This window comes from Gekko japonicus, unplaced genomic scaffold (assembly GCF_001447785.1).
Source record: "Gekko japonicus isolate JY-2015 unplaced genomic scaffold, Gekko_japonicus_V1.1 scaffold3604, whole genome shotgun sequence".
Lineage (NCBI taxonomy): Eukaryota > Metazoa > Chordata > Lepidosauria > Squamata > Gekkonidae > Gekko > Gekko japonicus.
Window position 1 is genome coordinate 32,144 of NW_015163718.1, and position 21,428 is coordinate 53,571.

Genomic DNA, 21,428 nt, shown 5'->3' on the forward strand with positions numbered 1-21,428 from the left:
TCCCCTTCCTCACTGCAGCCTCTACCCATGCAGCTATCCACTTATCTGTGCCTTGGACTAGAGGGAAGGAAGGGAAACACAGGACAGATTCACAGTCTTTGCACCAACAGTCCACTGGACCCAACTCTAAGTCTACCAAGTTACGCAATGAAGTCCCCACTGATTGAATTGGCAAATGTACCAAGAATGTGGCTAAGGCACTAATTGAGATGCAACTGAGGTCTATTCCACTGATTCAAGTAGTTTTAAAACAACCACCTTCGCCAAGAACTCTTAGTAGTTAGTAGCAGTCAGATTAGTAAAAAGTTAAAATGTAAGAAACAGCTAAGTGCCAACATGCAGTAAAATATTACATTAAATATAAACACAAAGCCAACAGTATGAACTCCAACCATAAGAATTTTTTTAGAAACAGAACACAACATTCTCAACTAGATAAAACATACATCTAGAAATAGGTAACATACAACTTCAAACAAACTTCAACTTGAAGCAACTTTTGCTGATAAGGCTACATAATTGTCAAGCATCTTCTGCTTGCTATGACTTCCAAGTTGTAATTTCAAAAGATGACAGATACCGCAGCAATACTTCAGGTCTTCTGTGAAAGTATCATTAAGTCAAACACTTTTAAGTACAGCTCGGCTCCTTCTGAAATGATGCGCCCTCTTCTCCTAGATGAAAATGTTAAAATACATCAAAACTTAATTTCCCCCAAAAAATCAATGCCTAGAAGTTAACTTCTTGCTTCAGAGCAATCCAATTCAAGGCAACTTTGCATGCTTATAAGGGTTACAACAGTTGCACAGGTAACTTTTACAAAGAAATTATATAATGGGGACTGTATACATCTCCCTATGGAGGAGAAAGAGCAAGTTCCTCCTTCACACATTGATTTGAAGTTTCTAAAGCAGATCTGTACTTCACTGGTGCAATCTCTGGTGTTTCTTGAGTTGACACATGAACCTGACCATAGCCATCATCAAAACAGCTGCCCTCAGTGCAATCAGCATTTGAATCACCAAAATATACTGCAACCATTAAGGATATAAAAGGAGTTGTGCATAGTATGCATAGTATGTATTGTTATTACCATCTTTGTTGCACTGTCTTTATTTTATTCATTACTGTCTCTGGAACTGAGATACTAGTAATATTTAAGCCTCAGCAAGTATTCTTGCTGATAAAACTCAATATTGGTCAATAGGTTTATCTAGAAAATTTGCACCACCTCTTCAGACCTGCTTGAAGTGGGTTAGTTAGAAACTATTGTGGTCTCAATTGTGCTGTGTCTATTACCTAGGTCCTAAGAATTTGCAGTCTTATTCATACCTTAAGGTAGTCCTCCTGTGTTACAATATTGTTCCTCAAGCGGTTGTCTGGATTACACAGACAAGACACCACTGTCTGTATGCTTCGGTCCACAGATTTCTAAAACATTTAAGTTTAGTTAGCTTATAACCAATAACCTACACTGCATGTGCTACAAAAGACCTTTACTGCAAAGAGTTTGGTATCTAGAGAATTTTTAAAAAGTAGTTATCTTTAGTTATTGTGAAGACATGCATTTTTTCTTTGGAGGTTTGAAAATGAGCAAAATCTTCACTCTGAGTTTTAAAGGGTTTTTTCCACCCTCTCTGGGCAGAAAACAGGCAGGAAGGGAGGAAGTTGCTTTCCAGACTTACCTCAGTCCATTTTCATACAAATGCTAATAGGTCTAAACAATGGGATGGTCAATCTCCCCCCCAAGCAGGTAACAGAGATTTGGAGGTGTTAAATACTCAAGAGAGTTCAGGAAGGAAATTCTGGAGACTTCAGGAAAAGCTTCCTTGATCTGACCTGGTCAATGGGTGAGGAAAAGACAGGTGAAAAAACTCAGGGGGGCAAGGAGGAAGCTCCTGGGGTGCTGAACCCGTCAGAGCAGGCAGAACTTTTAACTGAGGTCTGGAGGAGGCAGCCATTAAGCATGCACTGGCCGGAAAAACTGGATGAAACTTCAAGGAAATGTAACTTCCTAAGCTAAGAAGCCTGCCCTACATTTTAACATCTGATAAGGCATGTGTAGAAAGAGGAGCAGAGGAATTACATTTTACCCATTTCTTTTTAATCCCTTGCTCAATCTGGTGCTGTGCTAAAAGTATGCTTATGAACATTTTCTTTTTAATAAATACTTTATAATTTTTGATGCTGGAAGTGGTTCTCTGTATCACATAGTGTGTCCAAGACAGTGGAGGTCTATTTTAAAAGGAGCACCAGGAGGAAGGCAGACAGTTGGCAAGTGGCTATTCCGCCAGGGGCACACAAGGCAGTAAACAGTCCTTGTGGTGACCAGACGCTGGGCAGCAGGAGACAGAGGCAAGGCTTCAGAACGTGGAAGAGAAGCTGGGAGTCCTGACCCACCCCAGTGGGTAATTCCTGCAAAGGTCAGGTAGTGGTGGCAGGTTACTGGAAAGAGAGAAAAGCCTCCCCAGGCGTTGGGAAAAACTTGGGAAGGCAGGGTGGAACAGAGCCTGCAGACCTGAGCAGGCCCATTCTGCCACAGTTATTATGAAAACCAATAGCCATTTTGGCATTAAACCAACATAGGTAAAGGTAAAGGTTCCCTTGCTCGAAAGCCAGTCGAATCCGACTCTAGGGTTGCGGTGCTCATCTCCGTTTCAAAGCCGAAGAGCCAGCGCTGTCCGAAGACGTTTCCATGGTCATGTGGCCGGCATGACTAAACACCAAGGCACACGGAACGCTGTTACCTTCCCACCGAAGTGGTACCTATTTATCTACTTGCAATTTCTTGCTTTCAAACTGCTAGGTTGGCAGGAGCTGGAACATGAGATGGGAGCTCACTTCATCATGCGGCACCCGGGTCTCGAACTGCTGAACTACCGACCTTCCACAGCCTGCAGTTCAGCGTCTTAACCACTTGAGCCACCGCAGCTCCGCAGTAATACTATTGTAGACATTTCTTCCACAGTTCTTCACTCACAATATGGTTGTTCAAGTAGCTGATACAGTAAACCAATGTTCAAGTAGCAGCCTCTGAAGTTTTCTTTTAAGAATCCATGAGCCTTACTAACATTTAATATCACTTTGCCTTCTAATAAATACGGAACTCTCATGAAAATCCATGTTTGTTTTCCACTGATTGCTGTGTTCATCATGTAGAAACAAAAAAAAAACTGGCTTACAACAGCAGCAAACCGTTTACTTACTGTGTATGAGCTGGGCCACAAAAATGCAGCTTCTTCCATGATTAAATGTTACTTTGAGATACAAATGATCTGTAATGCCAGAGTTCTAAGTACAATATATGGCAAATGGAGAGCCAATATAACCTATCTTCTGCAAATACCCACAGAGACCAAATGTATGCAGCCTGCAATTTCAGGATTCCCAGGAAAATAGGTCTTTCAGACACATGAAAGATTTTGTTCCCAGAGTCTGAGACTTCCTGGAATTTAGTCTTATAATTCTGTATTGCCTAGTTTATTCTTTGATCCAGAGTTACCTTGTGTGCTGCAACAAGCTCAAATAGGAAGTTCAAAAAACCTTCTCCAAACCTTCCTGCCATAGTTCATAAAAGCCTGGTTTTCTGTGCAACCAGATCCTTTGACAGAAATCTATGGCAACTTCCTCTGACCTAAGGCTTCCAGCATTAGAAACAGAAATTCACAACTGACCATGAATATATAATACAAAAGACGAGCAGTACATATATCCAGGGCTTTTTTTGTAGAAAAAGCCCAGCAGGAACTCATTAGCATAATAGGCCACACCCAACAGCAGAAACTCATTAGCATATTAGGACACACACACCCTGACAGCACAGCTGACAACATTAGGCCACACCCCCATGCCTTCCCTTGGCTTGCCCAGGCAAGCCAGCCTTTGGACAGGCCAGGGGAGGCATTTAAATGTATCCCCAATCCTTCCAGCCCCCCCCCACCCGCCTCAAAGTCGCCGGGTGTGTGTGTGTGTTTGTTCTCCAGGCCTTCCCTCTGTAGCTACGCATGCAGAGGGAAGGCCTGTAGTGGGCGTGGCCAACTCTGAAGCCAGCCGGAACTCCGTTCCTGTGTGTTCCTGCCCAAAAATAGCCCTGCATATATCACTTCTTCCACACACTCATCTTCCTTCCCATCCTATGTTTTCCCCCCATACCAGCAAGCAGGCTTCTTATGTTGTTTCAATATAAACAGAATCTCAGAAGTAGTTAGGCATACCTTTTGTGGACTGTTTGTGCATGATTGGGTTGTATCAGCCATAGAATATTCTGCTTGATCCATTCCAGGATCCATTTCGCCACCATAATTAACTGTGGTATAAGCCTGTGCAAAGTATGAAATAAGTGCAAACAGGTATTATCTATCCCAGAAACAGAACAAAGCATCCTGAAGATAGTACATGCAAGCTAGCAACAAAAAGCAATCCAAAATTGTATTAGAAAGATGTATCGAGTTGTGTATTTGTCTATGCTTCCACACCAGCTAAATGCTCAAAAAATGTCTAGCTAGGTCTTCCAGAAGTTAGAATACCACTCACCTGCTCCCCTTCAGCATCTCTAGTACTTATACACCCCTCCCCCATACAACTATCACTCCCAGATCCATTAAGTCAGACTGGGTCTGAACCCCAAGCTCTACTTCTGTGCTGCCTACTGGTACTCTGAAGGTTGAGAAGTCCATTTTGATGTGGTGGCAGCCACTTTAACATTTGCTCTATTGATTCTTATTTTATAAAATCTGGAGTTGTGCGACAGCTTCATTACTGCACAGCAAGCAAAACTGGAATGGGGTGGGGTTGCTCTCTCTAAGCTCTGGAGTCCTGTGAGCACAAATTCTACTTTGTAAGCTACTGGCATTAAAGTCGTGAGCGAGTGATTTGGCTACTGCATAAATTAGTTTGCTCTGGAGCCATCCTTCCTGAGCTAAGACAAAAAATGTGTGAGCTGGAGGCTAAAAAAACTGTGAGCTAGCTCACATTAACTCAGCTTAGAGGGAACGCTAGGGGGAGACTACCTGGGTTCAAAAGTTAAGGATGGCCCTGGATTATCACATTTTCCACCCTGTGCATTTCTTCCATGGAAATGTTTAACAATTAAAATTGGTGTTTTGGAAGAAATGAGAATACAGACATAAAGTTTAGACTATGAAGATACGGATGGTGTTCTCAGTTCTCTTGAACGACTGCTACCAATGCCAGCCAGGGGATACAGGAGGAGAGTGAACTGAACTTCTCATTAAGGTAGACAACTCACGGCAATTTCAGGTGGGACAATGATATGGAACAAAAAGCAGCAAGCGCCTTTTCCTTCAAATTTCTCATTCTAAATAAGTTTTCTCATCTCACTTATATAGGTCCTGACATTGGAAGTTATACTGGTTCAAGACTGACCCCCAATGTATCAAGTTCACTGGACCCCAAACAAGGTCCATGCCAGTGAAAAAAAGGCAATGAGGGCTGGAGGCTGGCTCAGGTGGAACAGAGACAGAACAAGAGCCTAACAGCGAAGTGGCAGGAAGCCATGTGTTTCTAGTACCTGACCAAGGGCCAAAGCACCACCTAGCAAGGACCAGCAACCTTATTATGGATCGGAAAATTGGAAGAAATTGCGTTAGTAAGGCTCAGGGAAGAGCCAGCAGGACAAGGATGCAAGGCCTTGCAACTACTTGTGCCTTGCACATAAATTCAACTCAAATGCATTTTCCAATAGTTAGGGTCTTCCAATAAAGAAACTATTTACTTTCTAGTTTACAGGGGTAGAAGCTAGTCAAAGGGTCAAAATTACTGATTTTACTGACCAAAATTCCAAAAGAACGGGCCAGATACTGACCAAAAGCTCACAAGAAACTTAGCATTTAAAAAGTAAAACTGGAACCTCATTAAAAATTATTATCTGACCTCCCCCATCCCCATAGCCAGCCATCGCACACCTCTTTGAAAAACCCCAGCAAAACGTATTAAAAATCATACATAAAATAATTATGAGAATAAAATATAATTATTGTAAGGTAAGACTTGTCTTTGCTTTTACTTGATCTTTTTTTGCTGAAAAAAGTAGTTAAACTTCCGTTTCTCAACAGTTTTCTGCAGTATGTTCGCAAGCATTTTTTTCTCAGCAGCCTCCTTTACACCTTTGGTTGTATCACTTAGCAACATTCAAGCAATCATCCTCTTCTCATTCTGTTCTTGTCTCAGCTTTTTCAGTTTCGCTTCCTTCTCTTGTATATTATCCTCTTCACCGTCTAGCTTCTTAAACCTTTCTAAGTCCTCTGCCTTTTTCCCTTTCTTTCTTTTTGCTTCTTCTCTTTAATGGCATGCTGTTCATCACAATATTGCTTGTAATGAATATGAGCTGCTCTCGCCATCTGTAAAAGCTCCTGTGTGATATTAACATGGTATACCTTGTTTTCGTATACATGATATAATGTTTCTTTGACCATCAGATGGGCCTTTTAAAGTTCTCTCTGACATGCTGGCCCTTTCATCGGTCAAAAGGTATCCAGATTTTTGAAAACCCTCTTTCTAGGTCTGCACTACCATGCAATAACGATAATGCTGCTTTCACCACCTTGGTAAACAGTGGGTATTTTGGCTCTCCAGATGGTTTTGTCTTTTGAAAGAACTGATTCCAGTACGTATCTATGCAAAAAGTTTCACTGGCAGTTTCACCTTCGAGCCTAAGAAGTTTCCATTCATCCGCAGTCACATCCAGTGGAATATCCATTGGGAGTACTGCTGCTACTTTCATTATATCCTTGTGGGTTCCTTCCTTGACTCACTGTGCTTGAGTGAAACATTGAAGACTTCTGAGGATGGGCTCGTCCAAAGATGACTGAAGTAAAACATGTTTGCAGGATGCTATGAAATGTGTTTTTGCGCTCCTTAAAAAGAGTAGTTGTTTTTTCAGAAAGTTTTTTAAGTTCGTCACAGATTCTACTTTCACTGATTACTTCTCTCACAGGTATGCAGTGCTCACCACTGAAGGTTTCGAGAGACAATGATGCTGAACTCTTACGAATAGGATTCATTATGGTTCTTGTATTTTTAATTCACTGTTCACTGCATGTACCAAAGACTCATCTGACTTTCACCCCGCCCATGGGACAGAGACGGCATTGGTCGCCCTGGTGGATGACCTCTGGAGACACCTGGATCAGGGCAGAACTGCGCTGCTGATACTGTTAGATCTGTCAGCAGCGTTTGATATGGTTGACCATGATGTGTTAACCCACCACCTCGCCAACACTGGGATACGGGGACTTGCCTTGCAGCGGATAGCCTCCTTTCTCCTAGGTCGGGGACAGAGAGTAGCGTTTGGGGGAGAGCTGTCCCAGCAACACCCACTGGAATGTGGTGTGTGGCAGGGAGCAATTCTCTCCCGTATGTTATTTAATATCTATATGCACCCCTTCACCCAGATTATCCGAAGGTATGGGTTTGGGTGTCATCAGTACGCTGATGAAACCCAGCTCTATCTACGGATGGACGGCTACCCGGATATGGCCCCTGGAGAGCTGGAGGAGGCGTTACAGGCCGTGGCTGGATGGTTGCGTCAGAGCCGACTGAAGTTAAATCCATCTAAGACGGAGGTCCTGTATTTGAGTCGTGGGAGACTGGGACAGGGGATTGGGCTCCCAGCCTTCGACGGGGCTCCATTGGTCCTGACATCTGATGTAAAGAGCCTTGGGGTGTTCCTGGATGCCTCCTTTACAATGGAGGCTCAGGTCCCTGCCACTGCCAGGTCTGCTGTTTTCACCTAAGGCAGATCAGGCAGTTAGCCCCATATACCACCTCCTGGGACTTAGCGACAGTGATCCACGCAATGGTCACTTCCAGGTTGGATTACTGTCATTCTCTCTACGTGGGGCTGCCCTCGACTCTGCTCCAGAAGTTACAATTAGTGCAGAATGCGGCAGTATGGGTGTTGACAGTGACGCCTGTGTGGGCGCACATCCGCCCAGTGCTGCACGACCTGCACTGGCAGGCTATCGAATTCCGGATCTGTTTCAAGGTGTTGGTACTTACCTTCAAAGCCCTATATGGCCAGGGGCCAGCATAGCTTTGAGACTGTCTCTCCCCATACAAGTCCCGTAGAGCACTGAGGTCCACCAATCAACATCTTTTGATGGTCCCGAGGCCCAGGGACATCCGACTTGCCTGGCCCCTGCCTGGTGGAATAACCTCCCGTGTGAGATCAGGGCCCTGCGGGATTTATTACAATTCTGCAGGGCCTGCAAGACGGAGCTCTTCCGCTGGGCTTTTGGTTGAGGCAGTGGACTGTCAGGAACCCCTGTCTACGCACGAAGAGGCCAACCCGGGTCAGAGAGAAAAGGGAGATACCACAACCTGGGGAACAGGACGAGCAAGAACCAACAACAGGACCACCTGGAAGAAGAGAGAGGAGGAAGAGGAGGCCAAACAACAAGAAGAGGAAGCAGAGAACACCGAGCGGGACCAACGAGAGAAAACGCTGGGAGAAAACAAGGGAGAGCCTTATGGCTTTAAGTGGGAGGGGCGGCATTTAAAAGGAATAAAGTTGTCTGAAATCTCATCCGGTGAGGAAGAGGTTAGCATGAACGCAAAGAACTAATCAGCTGTGCGGAAACACTGATAGGGAGCTTTCATGCTGATAAAAGGCGTCACTAAGTGGAAGTTCGTTTCTTCCGAGCGACTAGCCGAGTTCTGAGGAGAGAAAACGGACAGCTGTTTCCTGAAATCCACCGCTCCCACCTTAAACGAGGACGCCGTAAGACGACGGTTGTGACATGGACGTCCCCCCCCCTCGGGCCCCCTCCATCTGTAGCCTGGGTCCTTGGGATCTTAAATGTAAAGATCTTTATAACAAAAACTTAATCATAATCAACCACTGAAGCATCTGACTTTTATTAGAGTGGTATGGTACTTATGACTGTTGTGTTGTGGTTTGTCATGTTATTTTACATTGTGTTTTAAAATGGTTTTAACTGTATTGCACTTTTACTGTTGGAACCCACCCTGAGCCTGTCAAGGGGAGGGTGGGATACAAATCCAACAAAATAAATAAATAAATAAATCATTCTGGAGCACTCCAGTGAACTTTGTAAATAAATGGGCACTCGTGCAACAAAACATCACCTCTGCTTCATTGTCTCATGTTTTAAAAGGTTAATTATGTTTCTATACTTTGTGGACGATTTTACCAAATCACTTTTACTCTTAGGAACAAAGTCCTTAAAGTACTTTGTAACTGCTGGCCACTGTACAATTAAAAAAAATCCTCATTTTACTAACCACTTTTTTAAAAAACTGAGAACTTAATGACCAAGATTTTAAAAACCCTGACTTTTACTGATTTTACTGACCATTTTCCACCCCTGATACAAAGGTGTGCATTTCTACCTTTAAAAACTTTCTCAGCCTTTCCCCAAGCTAGAGATTTTTTTTTCTCAACCATCTTATCCTCCTGAATTTCCAAGTTGTTTGGGGCACATGCTGCTGAAATGCAGGAGTTGCATTCATTCTTTTTACTGCCATTTTCCAGTACTTGTCCACATTCCAGATAAAGTATTTTACTTTTTAAAATCAGTATTTGGGCAGTCCTTTAGTATATGAACTCTTAAAATCAGTTTAGATTGGCAATTAAGCTTATACAAGTAAACACTGTCCTCTTACCGGTGGCACAATGTAATTTCTTGGCTCTCTGGGAGGCCACTGGGGTGGAACCTTAAAAACCAAAGTTGCAAGTTAGTATGTAGCAATTTTCAGGAAGAAATATTCAAATAACTTAAAATGCTAATCAGATTCAAAATAATGTATGTATGAAAAAGCTGTTTTTTCCATTAAGTCTGAATGTACCCAATTTATTAAAAGCCATTAATACAACAAAGACCGTCACAAAGAGAATTTATCTAGCATACATGGCTGGATTCCTCTTAAGTGAAATAGGGAACAAGTAACAGGTGGAGTACTATAATCCAAATAGCGCCATGAAAGTTGGATTTAGGCATTGCTCCACTTAGCATGTCCCATAGATAACCTCACCAGCAGTGAACTAGTAAGTCCAATCCCATTTATAAAGCTATAGTGTCAACAAAGCACTGGGACCATTTTCTTCTTGCTCGTTATACCACCAGCCATGAATATGTAACTCTAAATCTATTCATAAGTTCTGACAACTACAAAGTAAATTTTTGCACTGCAGTTAAGGAAGGTCTAATTTGAAGCTTAGCTTTCTACATTTAGAGGCCAGTGTGGTGCAGCAGCTGTAGCATCAGACTTGGATCAAGGGTATCTTGATCCCCTTCTGCCATGACGCTTGCTGGGGAACTCCAGACCAGTCACTCTCCACTAGCATAAACCTTCCTTACATGGTTGCTATTGTAAAACAGGGAAGCAGAAAACATGTATACCATCTTGAACTCCTTGGAGGAAGAATGGGATAAAATGTACTACAGAACTGACATATCTGCATACAGACCTGATAATTGTAAGTTGTCTGGTATCCTACAGGAACTTGTTGCTGAATCAGTAAAGTTGTTGAGCCATAGGGATATGCCTGAAAATCCAGAAAAGCTTCTGTTTGAAAAAGCTTCACCTCCAAATTTAACAAAGAAAACTTTTAATACTGCCTTGTTTGTAAACTATTAAAGACAATGTTGCTGCCTGTGAGATGCTAGGCTCACAGGCCAATATCTACAATTATGTATCTAACATTTACATAAATCAGATCTGGCGTGGAAATGAGATGAAAAGTAGAATAGTGCTGACAACTGTGAATGTAAGGCATACTGAACAACACATCAGAAGAATGTTTGTATCAAGTCAATTCACAAGCTTAAAGGATCAGGAAAAGCAGATTCAAAACAATATGCTTATATCAACCATCTCTGGAGAGAGGGAGGCTAGACATTTAAATACATAAATACCTACCATATTTATATTGAATATGACAGTATCAAATCATTTCCATTATTTCAGACTGTGTTCTTTATACACATTCTGTCATTACACAGCAGCATGAACAGGACACAGAGCAGTACATACAGCAAGATACTTACCTAGAAGAAATCATTACTCACTCTGGAAGAGTAGCTAATTGGGGGGGAAAGCATTTGAACAAGCAGCAGCCCTATTCATACATATGACATACACCTACGTCTATCAAATATTACTTTCCTTTCCATACTGCTGGCTGTTTAATGAAGTTTAGCATCTATCTAAATAATGAAGACTTGTTACAATGAAACAAGAGAAATAAGATAAGTGGCAGCTAATAATGACAGTAAGTCAAGCTTGCAGTGTTCATAAATTATCTGGAACTGGGGGCGAGCAATGAAGTGGCCAAGACTGCAGATAACACAAAACCATTCAGAAAAGCAAGGATCTCTAGAAATTGGGTGAGTAGGCAACAACTTTAAGTATATGCTGGTGGGAGTCTGAACTGGCAGAGAAAGCTCTTGGGGCTGTAATGGATAGCTTGATGAAAATGTTTACTCAGCGTCCGGCAGCAAGGAAAGAGGCAAGCTCCATGCTGGGAATTATTAGGAAAAGAACTGAAAATCAAACAGCCAATATTGTATTGATCTATGCCTTTGTATTGATCTATGGTGCAGCCTTCATTTGGACTACTATATATGGTTCTGGTTACAGATCTCCACTATGATATTGCTGGGCTGAAAAAGTGCAGAAGAGGACAACCAAAATAATATAAGGATAGGCTAAAGCATCTGGGACTTTTCAGTTCAGAAAAGAGACAACTAAGGTTGGGGGAACACAATAGAAGTTTGTAAAATTATGCATGGGATGACAGTACTTTTCTTCTCTCACATAATATTAGAACTTGGGAGCACCCAATAAAATTGACAGGCAGCAGATTCTGAACAGACAAAAGAAGAAATACTTCTTCACTCAGTAAGTGAAGTGTGGAACTAGCAATGGCCATAAGCATAGATGGATATAGTGATGCAACTCACTTGAAAGATTTATGAAGGGATTTAAAACAAGCCTCTCTCTCCCACCAACTCCTCCCTTTCCTCCCTCCCTTTCTGTGACTTCCCCTATAAAGGCGTGCAAAATTATTTCCTTTCAGTACGCATCTAAAATGAGCTTCAATACACAAAAACTGATGCTGAAATAAACATTGTTAGTTTTTGCAAATGCAACCATGCTTCTTTTCTATTTCACAGTTTTAACATTCATTTGATGAAACAATTTACACAAGGCTGTTACAAAGAAGTATCCCAAAGATCCTGACAGCAATTTGGTGTATTAGCCTGTCCCCAGGTCAGGAAGAGTCATCAGGAGCATGCTGCATCTTCAGGGTCTCCATTACCATACCATTACATGCAGAAATGCCTAAAAATATACTGCAGCATATACAAAGGTACAGAGGATCCTGCCTGCAGGCTTACAGCCAAACTAGCAAGACTATACTAAACAAACAAAAGGGAAGGGAACTTGGGAGAGAGATGGGAAACTAGGCTTCCCAAGGCTAAAAAGAATGTAAAAATTACAGCCAAGAAGAACATTATACAATAATCATCCAAGTCTCTGTTTTCATCAGTAAGATCAATATTCCTAGGAGATGATTCTTGTGTCTTCTCACTTTCTTTACTACTCAAGTCCATCAAGTCCAAATTGAAAAAGTGACAATGGTGTTCTTGGGGCTCATCTTACACACTCAGAGCCTATGTGTATTTGAAACAGAACTTACACTGTTTCGGCTGGCTTTTAGTGATTGATATTAAATTAGTACAATGTGGGGAGAGGTGGGGGAGAATACTGAACACCTCTGCTGACTCCACAACAGTTGTGTCATCAGACCTGAAATATACAACTATTGTGTAACCCTGAACTGAAATACATTCTGAGCATTTAGAGTAAGCCAGGACAGAAGAAGTCACATTACGCAAGCACATCCCATATTTCTGCACAACAGTGCTTGTTTTTGTTGTTGTTGAGTCGCACAGTCGAGTCCGACTCTTTGTGACCCCATGGACAAGATCTCGCCAAGCCCTCCTGTTTTCTGCCATCCTCTGAAGTTTGCTCAATTTCATGTTCGTTGCATCTATGACACTGTCTAACCATCTCATCCTTTGCCGTCCCTGTCTTCTTTGACCTTCAATCTTTCCCAGCATCTTCTCCAGTGAGTGCTCCCTTCTCATTTGGTGGCCAAAGTATTTGAGCTTCAGTTTCATTATCTGGCCTTCCAGGGAACAGTCAGGGTTGATTTCTTTTAGGATTGACTGATTTGATCTTCTTGCAGTACAAGGGACTCTCAAGAGTCCCATTTATTCACAGGAGAAAGCAGTAAAAGGCATCACAGGTTACAGGGCTCTAGCCAGATGATATAAGCAACTGAAACTTCTAATCCAACTGATTGTCATTTAATGTAAGCATCTGCAGTAACAAAGATAACATTTAACCACAGAGTGCTGTTTGAGTAAACCTCTCCCAACAGGAAAGACTTACCTGAACATATTGTGTTACAGGGCTCATCACAGCTGGATGCTGCATGTATGTCTCTTGGTTATTCCAAACACTGTGGAACTGAGGTGTGGGTGAATTAATAAGTACTGGTCTAGACTGCACATGATAGGCACCTTGGGAAATAAAAAAAAAGTTGACAAAGCCTTTGTCTATTTGCAAAATACAATCTTTAACCTACTTTATTCTAAATCAGTAGTGCTAGCACAGAAATTCTATAGAATTCCCACTTCTATAGAAACTATAGCTAGCACTAATAGATATACCACCAGACTATGCACCATTCTCAATGCTTAAAGTATTTGGTTTTAAAGATAAGACATTAGGGTACAAAACTTAATAATGTGACTAGATTTTCATAGAGGCTATCAAAAGTAACAGTACGTACATAAATCCGGGTGTTTTCTTATTGCAGGTCCTAGCTTGAGTTTCTTCCCATGGAAATTTATTTGGGACTGGAAAAGAAGCATGCATGAGCAAGTCTGTTTTATATGACTAATATTTAATTTTTTTACCAATGGGGTTTAAAGCACTGGCAAGCTACAGCACTTTACTGCCACTATTATCTGCCACAGCTACCTGAATTTGCTTTTGAAGCCACTTGTAACTCCTGTTAACATGGTACATTACCCATTAGTATTTTCTGTTAAGACCTGGAATCTTCAGGAAAATTAATAAAAGTTACAGAATTAAGCCGTTACCAATACAGGCAAAATAAATAAATAGAAGCCAACATCAGTGTGAATGCATGTCACAAAATCTCAAATTGGTAGTCTTAAAATGATAATGTAAATTACCCAACATTTTTTCAATAAAAAATTTATTGAGCAGGCAAAGAGCCCAGATGTGTCTGATCTAGCAAAGCAGTTACTCAGGCTTCTTTCCCCAGCACAATTATCTTTGCTAGATGTATTCACAAGCCTTTTTTCAAGGATGATCTACACACATCAATAAATCATCTTTTGAGATGTACTGGTTTGAGGTTTCATTCCTTGATATTTGGTAACAACTTCTACACAGCCAGACAAGCTATGAGTGATTACTTTACCAGGTAGCAGTCTAAACACAAGTCAAAAAGATAGAAGGATCTGATGACTGAAGACCTGTTTTGGTAAGCAAAGCAATTAAGCACTTGTTCCAGGAACGCAGTCAGTCTACCTGCGTTGTATGTGTTAACTGTCCACCCAAGAAGCCCCTACTCTAAAGCAATGCTTTATCCAAGGCTTATACAACTGAACTGTTATCATACATTTCCCTCATAAAACAGCAAATGAATTTAGAACTAAATGTAGTCACTACAGGTAGAATTAACTTACTTCAACAATTTTTTGTACATCGACGTTGTCCAAAAAAGATACAAATCCATACCTGCAAAGGCAACCCAAATTTAAGTTTAACATTTTGAAGAATGAGCTCCACTAGCTAAGGCTTGCTTTACATACTAGAAGTATCTATGCAAGTAGAAGAAGAGAAAATTGGATTTATACCCCGCCCTTCACTACCCAAAGGGGTTAACATGTTATGTTGACAATTTAATCAACTCCTTGTATTAATCACATTTTATCCAAAAAATCAAGTAACCACTGTGATCCTTAGTAAAAGGTGGGGGAAATCACCCCTGGCCTGATAAAGGGTTCTGGAGAAATCAAAAGTCTGCATGCTGTATTGAGCTATTTTAGTTGGTCTTTAAAAAAATAAAATAAAAAAGATTAAACCAACATCCTGCTCACCCCTTGGACACACCAGTTCTATCCGTGATTATTTTCACTTCTTTAACAGTGCCATATCGTGCAAAGAAGCTCCGAATTTCTGTCTCATCCATCTAGGGTAAGATTAATACAATACAAAAGTATGCTCTATTAAAATATCATTAATCCAACAACTATTGTTCTCCAAGCAAAATAAGCTCCTCCCAATTCATCTATCCCAAGCACAGATAAATTCTGGTTGTCTATCAAAGCAACAGAAATCAAGCAGTGTTTCTGCATGTATTATAACAGAGTTAAAATAATATAAGTTCAACAACTGGTTAAGAATATTCAAGAGAAAGGGTTGGCTATCCCCAGCACATATGCACTGCTGGACAATGGGACAGACACCACAGCACACAGGGCTAACCCACCCAGGGGACCAAAGCAACTACCCCCAGGTGCTGAAAGCATCTCTGGGGCTCAGCTCCCCCTCCCTTTTGTCATCTGGCACACCAACACCTTCAGAAGTAGACACTGCAGGTTTTTTGGCACTTGGGCCAGAAAAGTTGCCTACCCTCGTGTTAATAAATGACATCAAAATATATTAATTGTATCAACAAAATGTTTGTGTCAGACTCTAGAAAGTAACCTCAGGTCCATCAGATAAGGAACAGTTAAAGGCTTCCGGTTTATGGCAACACGCTGGCTGACGCATCTCCCGGACCTCCCAGAGATGTGATCTGCGCACCAGTGGAAAGGAGGGGGGGCAACGGGTCGCTACCCCCCCCGGAACCTTGGCAAAAGGCTCTTAGCCATGGGCCTTTTGAGGGGTAGACTCTTCACCAGCGTGAAGCTGGGGAATTGAGGTGCTCCTCCACCCCGACGGTCCTGCCGCTGAGTGTCCATATGGATCTAGAGCCACTGACCGGGACAAGCGTCGGAGATCGAGCGTTTTGAACGTGTGCCGAGCAAGATTGTATGACCAACAATGAACAGTGAGTCGGGTTAAAGCGAATATGAGAATTTAAAAAGAAAGCTACCCCCTGGGAACAGCGAGAAAAGCGAGCGGGGGAGGGGCCCCTCCCATGCGCATGAACTAAACAATGAAATACTAAGGGGGGAGCAGAAGAAAAAGCATTGAAATCTGTTTTGAGAGACTTACCAGAGCGCAAATAAGCATATGGGCATATTTCAGAGACTTTAGCAAGTTTTCATAAAAGTAAACAATCCATAAAGATGGCGGGGAAGAGGGCAGAGAAAGACAAACCAGCAAAAGTGAAACCATGGGGACCATGAGCCCTCAACCGGAAGAGGTCACTGAGTTCTCCAAAATGTTGGCAGATTCCTTGTGCCCTCTGCTGGACCAGATGACTAACATCAAACAACAGCTGACAACTCTAAACCTTGAATCTTGCAACTCAGCAGCTCCAACTGACTGTGAATTTAAACATAATGGAGCAAACGGCTAAAAAAGTCAAGAAAAAAGTGCAAAAGCTGGAAAAGAAACAAGCTTCGGAAAAATCACAACTTTTACAGCTGCAAATGGAGAAAGCAAATTTGTTTCTACGGTTCCAAGGGATCCTATCCTGAAAGGAACTACAGGAACACCCTTGAAAATCGGGGACAATAGCATCAGGATTCTAAAAGACATCACATTTGAAATAAGGCAAAAGAGAAAGAAATATAAAGATTTAATCCTTTTTCTACAAACAAACAGCATTGTCTACAGATGGTTAATTCCAGAAGACGTAATTTTCAAACTACACAACAAAAAGGAAAAGATTGATTCTGTCTCCAAAGCACGTGAGTTCCTGAGAGTGCAGCTGGGAGAGACAGCCGAGGTCGAGAAGGAAGATGACAGCAAATCCAGTGGCAAATTGGACTTTGTGTCTTCCGACGAGGACTCTCTTTCCGATAAGGGGGCAGCTGCCCCCAAACGTACATAGAAAAGATAAGACAAAATGAAGGATGAAGGACTCTGAATTGTGCCTTAAAGCTTTAGTTTTATTATGGGATGGTCTGGGGGTTCTCTTAAACAGTTAAATCAATGGATAAAAAGATATAAAATTTAGCATAACCGACTATGTTCAAAGTAATACTAGCAATTTAAGATTAACATTTATATAAACTGTTGTTATGATCTCCTATACTTGGGTTTTAGTTACTAGCGGTTTTCTTTCCTTTCTCCCTAGATGTAGTTACCCTTTCCCAATTTTTCATTGTAGTTTATAGTCTATTAAAAGTGCAATAAAAAAAACCCTCCAGGGGGCCCAAAAAAAAAAAGAGATAAGGAACAGTTAATAAAACTACTTCCAATCACAGGAACTGGCATCTTGGTAAGTGTGCTGACAAACCGGGTTAGTATTTGTTCTTTGATATATTTTTTAAATCCCCCCCCCAATCAGTCTCACTAATTTTGTTATATGAGATTATGGACATTCTGAATGGTTTGTTTTCATATCACTTGAGTGACACTGTTCCATCCTTTGTAGAAGGCAGTCACAGGGAGACTCATGTAATTTAGACAGTATATAGGAAGGAAATGCCCTTTCATTGAGAAAAGGTATCTACCTTCAGAATCATAGAACACAGAGTTGGAAGGACCCTCCAGGGTCATCGAGTCCAACCCCTTGCACAATGCAGGGCATTCACAACTACTTCCCCCTCCACTCTCCCAGTGACCACTGTTCCACGCCCAGAATATGACAAAAAAACTTCCAGGATCTCCAGCCAAACTGGCCTGGAGAAAATTACTTCCTGACCCCAAGGTGATGATCAGCATTTCCCTAGGCGTGTAAGAAAGAGCCACAAGAACTAAGCACTGAGGCAACACTTTCTGCCCTCCTTCTCATGACCTGCCTAAATTCACAGAATCACCATTGCTGTCAGATAGCCATCTAGCCTCTGTCTGAAAGCCTCCAAAGAAGACGAACCCACTGAGGAACTCCTGAGGAAGCCTGTTCCACCGAGGAACCGCTTTGTCAGGAAGTTCTTCCTAATGTTTAGCCAAAAACTCTTCTGATTTAATTTCAATCAGCTGGTTCTGGTCCGACCTTCTGGGGCAACAGAAAACAACTCTGCACCATCCTCTACATGACAGCCCTTCGAGTACTTGAAGATGATTATCATATCACCTCTCAGTCGTCTCTTCTCCAGGCTAAACTTACCCAGCTCCTTCAACCTTTCCTCATAGGAGGGGTCTGGAGACCCCTCCTATGAGGAAAGGTTGAAGGAGCTGGGCAAGTTTATTTCGTTCCTCTAGACATGGTCCAGCTTGTCTATATCCTTCTTAAATTGTGGTGCCCAAAACTGAACACAATACTCGAGTTCCGGCGGTGCGGCGCTGCGCCACGGGCACGTCTCTGGGAGCTCCCGGGGAAGCCCGTCTCGTGAGCGCTCTTTCGGAGCCCCCCCCGAGACAGGGGGTGGCCCCGCTTGGTACTCCTGGAGGGAGACCAAGGGCATGAGGCTTGACCGGCCCCCCCGTTTCCCTGGCAAGGACGAGGGGTGACCGGTTTGCCCCGAAGCAGGAGCGTCACCGAGAATGGGAACATGGACGCCATGTTCCCGTCAAGCAGCGACCAGCCGTGCTTTTAAACCACTTTCTTTTTGGTGATTATAAGTTTATTTCCATGCTGCCACGCCACCCCGAGGGACATTACGCGATCCTACAGAAGTGCAAGACGGGACCAAATACCCCCTTTTTTCCCCGATGATTTCTTCCCCCTCCGGCAAAGAGAAGCGGCCGATAAACCATTTTGGGCAACGAATGAAAAGAGGACTGGGGTAAGGAAAAATGCCTGTGGGTTCTACTATAAGCTACCAATACTGTCACCAAAAAGTGGAAGAAGTGTTAGAAGGTGTACTGTTTAATTACTTAATTGCATGCACGCGGAGAAACCGGAAGTGAACTTTTTAGAAAATGGAGACGACCTCTGTGTCCAAGATAATACAGGACTCAATAATACAAGAGCTTAGATCCGATAACTTCCAAAAAGCCTTTCAAAAAGCCTTGCAAGCGGAATTAAACAAAACACTTAATCAAATGTGGGACAATATTTTGGAGAAGAGTTTGCAATGCCCCCCCACTAAGGAGGAAAACGTGTCAGAGCAGACTAAAGAATCGCGAGAGCGAAACGAGCTGCAGCGAATCAAACAGGAGGGAGAGCAACAATGTATCCCAAACAAAGCTAAAAAGAAAAAGACGCTGGAACCGGATCTATTGAACAAGATGGAGCCGGATTTATTGAATAAGATGGAGGAAAAAGAAAGTGTGGAAACAGGACTGGATAAAAAAACATGCTTGTTACATTTGCGAAATAAGGAAGAAAGGAGAAAGAAGAAGAGGCAAAGAGTCAAGAAGGGTTTAAAGAAACTTAAAGACTCCAACCACGGGAAACTTCGGAGCTGGGACTTAAAAAACTTGGGAAAAAGCAAAGTTTACAAAGATCAGCGACATACAATCGAAAATAACGAAAACCAGAAGAAACTTCACCACCTGTTTGTCTTACGTACTGGTATGCCTGATATTTGATAACTGTATGCTATGCTTTTTTTGTATGTACTGGCACGCTTGTTAATTGGCAAGTCGGTACTGCATTATGGGAAAGTAGAGACTTAGGAATGAAACAGATAACTTTGCCATCACACCGGGTTGTTGATGTGGGTTGGTAGAAAACAATGGGATTGTAGGTTTTGAAGAATATAACAGGACTTAAACAACCTTTAATATGAACTTGAATAGTAATACAATTTTGTTTTTATAAGCTGGTGTTTCTTTTCCTTCTGAAGACAAGGTATAATTCAGGCTACAGTCCTAGTCAATAGTGTGCTCCAAAGGGACTAGAAATGAAATATTTTGTATGGAATTGACTTAATATCGGTGTTCCAATAATTCTTGTATATGGGTACCTGAAATTGTAAATGGAAACAAGGACCCTAGCAGGATGACAAATATATAATTTACTGCAAAATAAGCTATGAAAATAAGTACAGATTTGGAAAGATTTGTGGGCTAACGAAAGTTCTGATCAGAAGTGAGGATCAGTTATAAGAAATGTAATTAATTAATGAATGTGGTGTGAAGTATACTATTAATTGGAAAGGGGTTGGTGGGTGGAGGGATTCATGTGTGTTGTGTCTGTTTGGTTTTTTGTTTCTGTTATTTATGTGTTAAAAACCCAATAAAAATTAAAAAAAACAAAAACTGAACACAATACTCTAGGTGAGGTCTAACCACAGCAGAGTAAAGAGATATCATCACTTTGTGTGATCTGGACACTATACTTCTGTTGATACAGCCTAAAATCATATTGCCTTTTTAGCTACCACATCACACTACTGACTCATGTTCAGTGTACGGTTTACTAAGACCCCCTCCTTTTCACACATACTACTGCCACAAACAAGTCTCCCCCATCCTATAATTATGCAGTTGATTTTTCCAACCTAAATGCAGAACTTTACATTTATCCCCATTGAAATTCTTTTTATTTGTTTTAGCTCAGTTTTCAGCCTGTCAAGATCATCCAGTATCCTCCTGACTCTGTCTTCATGGAATGGGTTATAAAGCTAAACAAACTGAATACAGGACCCCATGAAACACACAACACTTTGAAACAATTACGTACCCGTATATCTATTCCTCCTACAAAAATGGTATTTGGCATGATTTTCCCTTCAGGTAAAACATAACCTTGGCTTGTTGCAGGCAACTGAACATTTTCATCTCTGGATATGCCTGCACTCTGTGTGTCTTGATTCGCAACAGACTGCAAAACACATTTTATATCATTAGTTATAAAAAGTCATGGTCTTCAAAAACCATTTACATTCTTCCAGCACAAGTGGTAGAAAAGGTTCAAATGGCATGTCCATCTCATGTTCATGTTGCTTATGCAGGATTAAATCAAAATGCTCATTTCTCTATGGTAATATTCATGTTAATCTTGTTTATAACATGAAGATCCACACAGATGACCACTGCAAACTTTTTAATTTCAAGTTAAGCAGGTTGCATCAGAGACCAAGGAGCACATCTTACCCTTAACATGGTGTATTTAAAAAAAACAACCAACTATAACTTCAGTGGCCATCTTCGACTGCATCCCAACACCCTGACACTCAGAATTGTTACAAAATCTTGAAGCTTTAGGATCCTGATCTTCAAGAGTCTGAGTAGAACAATTCAGATTCTTATTTGATCCACATGGCTTTCACAGTGGCAAGTGTATACTTCCCACCCACCCACCCCTTGTCAAGTCGCCAGTTAACCCGCGC

General features: G+C 41.7%; 1 protein-coding gene across 1 annotated transcript; it reads right to left on the reverse strand.

Annotated features, from left to right (window-relative positions):
• Nucleotides 1–620: 620 nt before the first annotated feature.
• DAZL (deleted in azoospermia-like) lies at nt 621–20,833 on the reverse strand. Its single transcript, XM_015407861.1, has 10 exons — nt 20,780–20,833; nt 15,189–15,280; nt 14,775–14,826; nt 13,847–13,913; nt 13,444–13,574; nt 10,451–10,528; nt 9,646–9,696; nt 4,215–4,319; nt 1,333–1,431; nt 621–674 (listed from the first exon to the last, which is right to left on the reverse strand). The coding sequence occupies exons 1-10, from the start codon at nt 20,816–20,818 to the stop codon at nt 621–623; spliced, it is 768 nt and encodes a 255-aa protein (XP_015263347.1). The 5' UTR covers nt 20,819–20,833.
• Between the last annotated feature and the right edge of the window lie 595 nt (nt 20,834–21,428).